Source organism: Myotis brandtii, unplaced genomic scaffold (genome assembly GCF_000412655.1).
Source record: "Myotis brandtii unplaced genomic scaffold, ASM41265v1 scaffold846, whole genome shotgun sequence".
NCBI lineage: Eukaryota > Metazoa > Chordata > Mammalia > Chiroptera > Vespertilionidae > Myotis > Myotis brandtii.
In genome coordinates this window covers 201,561-203,413 of record NW_005371437.1, presented here as the reverse complement: position 1 = coordinate 203,413, position 1,853 = coordinate 201,561, and the positions used below count along the sequence as shown (strand labels likewise).

At 55.9% G+C, this 1,853-nt stretch overlaps 1 protein-coding gene across 3 annotated transcripts in view; it reads left to right on the top strand.

Moving 5' to 3' along the window:
- Window positions 1-23: 23 nt before the first annotated feature.
- The window catches only part of TMEM255A (transmembrane protein 255A), a 56,235-nt gene continuing 54,405 nt past the window's right edge, over window positions 24-1,853 (top strand). For 2 of the 3 annotated variants that reach the window (XM_005884669.2, XM_005884668.2), the window contains exon 1: window positions 24-303. In XM_005884669.2, coding sequence (XP_005884731.1) covers window positions 246-303 — 58 coding nt within the window. In that variant the 5' untranslated portion in view covers window positions 24-245. The remainder of the gene's footprint in view (window positions 304-1,853) is intronic. The other variant, XM_014532119.1, reaches the window with a different exon arrangement.

Here is a 1,853-nt window from a genome sequence, read left to right as displayed (position 1 = left end):
GCGCACACCAATGCTGGACCGCCAATGCTGCTGCCTCCCGTGCCAGAGGGAGGCAGAAGAGGAGGGAGGGAGAAGAGGAGAGGGGAGGAGGAGGCGGCACTTGAGCTGCAGCTCGCAAACCCAGGCAGTCTCTCTCTGAGAGAGACGGGGAGCGGCTGCCACGGAGTAGGATGCTCTTCGGGGCGCCCTGAGCCAGGGACGCCTGAAGCAGCGTCGTTGGCTAGGGCAGCAGGGCAGCTCTCACCATGCATCAGTCCCTGACTCAGCAGCGGGCCAGCGATATGTCCCTGCCCGATTCTATGGGTAAGTCCAGCCGCTCTTCCTAGGCAGCGGCAGCAAGGGGTGAGTGCACTGCCTTCTGGACAGGGAGTGCCCTGACGGCCTGGAGAGGCGGGGAGCTGGGTTCAAGAGGGGGTCTGCACGCCCCAGCCTCTGGGTCTAGGACCAGAGCCCCAGGGGAGCGGCCCAGCGGGGGAGGGGGCGAAGCGCTGAGGTTGGAGCGCCCAGCTAGCCTGGGAATCTCCCTGCCCGGAGTGTGGGTGTGAGTGTGTTTGTGTGAGTGTGTCGACAGACTTGCAGCCGGTGGTAAATCCCAGCTGTCTGGGGATCAAAACACTTCCCTGCAACCTGCGCCTTCGCTTTCCATTCGACGGTCTCTCTTTGCAAAGTCCGCGTCACTTCTAAGAGCTCTAGAATAACAATAATTAGAAGAAGCGGGGTCCTCGCCCCCTCCCAACTCCATCGAAGCTGCCCTGAAATTCAGAGCTGTAGTGGGAGGGGGACTGACTTGCACCTCGCTGACGGGGAGGTTTGCGCAACCCTGGGGGATGGGCGGGTGGGAGAAGAAAAGAGGGGGGCTGGCCGGAGGGGAATTCCTGAAGATTCACTCAAGACAGCCCAGCCCTGCCGTCTGCAGTGGCAGGATCAACATTTCTTGAATTTGATTCCTGTTCTGATCCAAATACAAGATATGTAATGTGCGTGAGTGTGGAGGGGGGGAGGGGGAGCCAGAGCGCGAGAAAAAAAGATCGAGCTCGAGCCCGCGCATCTTCTGAAATCGCACTTTCCCTCTCTGGGTGGAATAGAGGTGGGGCGGGGGGAGGGGGGAACCCACTAGCCTGATTTGGTTCAACACCTTCCTCATCAAAACTGGGGGATGGCTACCTCCAGGCACTAAATTGGCTGCCCCTCAAAGCTGCTTTCTCGTAGTTACAAACAAAACACAAACCCAGTTCTTCTCAGCTGTTAGGCACCTTCCCAAGCCCTATGATTTCATTGGGCGGAGAAATTAATTTGGAGCCCAGGAGAGCGGGAGGGGATTGTTAAACCCTGATCCCACCTAATCTTAAAAATTGCCTCGGATACACTTTAACCAAATCGAATTCTCTCTTTCCAACATACTTTGCATTCTGCAAAATCCCTCCGTCTTGAATTCCTGCCATCCAGTCTACTCAGGTCTTCTCCGAAGAATTTGCGGAACATCTGGAGGGGAAGGGCGGGGAGAGCATTGCACCCAGTCTGTGAGCTCCCTATTGCTGGCAAAAGACTAGGTCTCAGCAGAATTAGTTCACTGGAGGGGCCTCATAAAGTATAGTCTAGATGGGGAAAAAATCCATACTTTTATTGGTTTTGCATATTCAGTATAATAATTTGCTTTTTTTAAGGGCGTAGTTATTTGCAACGTGGTACAAATGAGGCCAAGGACTTGGGTCTGAACCAGAACCCAGCAGTACCAGACTCCCCCCAGCTCTCTCCCTAACGTGCACACACATGCACACACAATGCACTCCTCACCTTGGCCAGCTGTGGCGCCAAAGCTGTCCTGGCTCCCAGATGCCAGGCAGCTGCGGCAG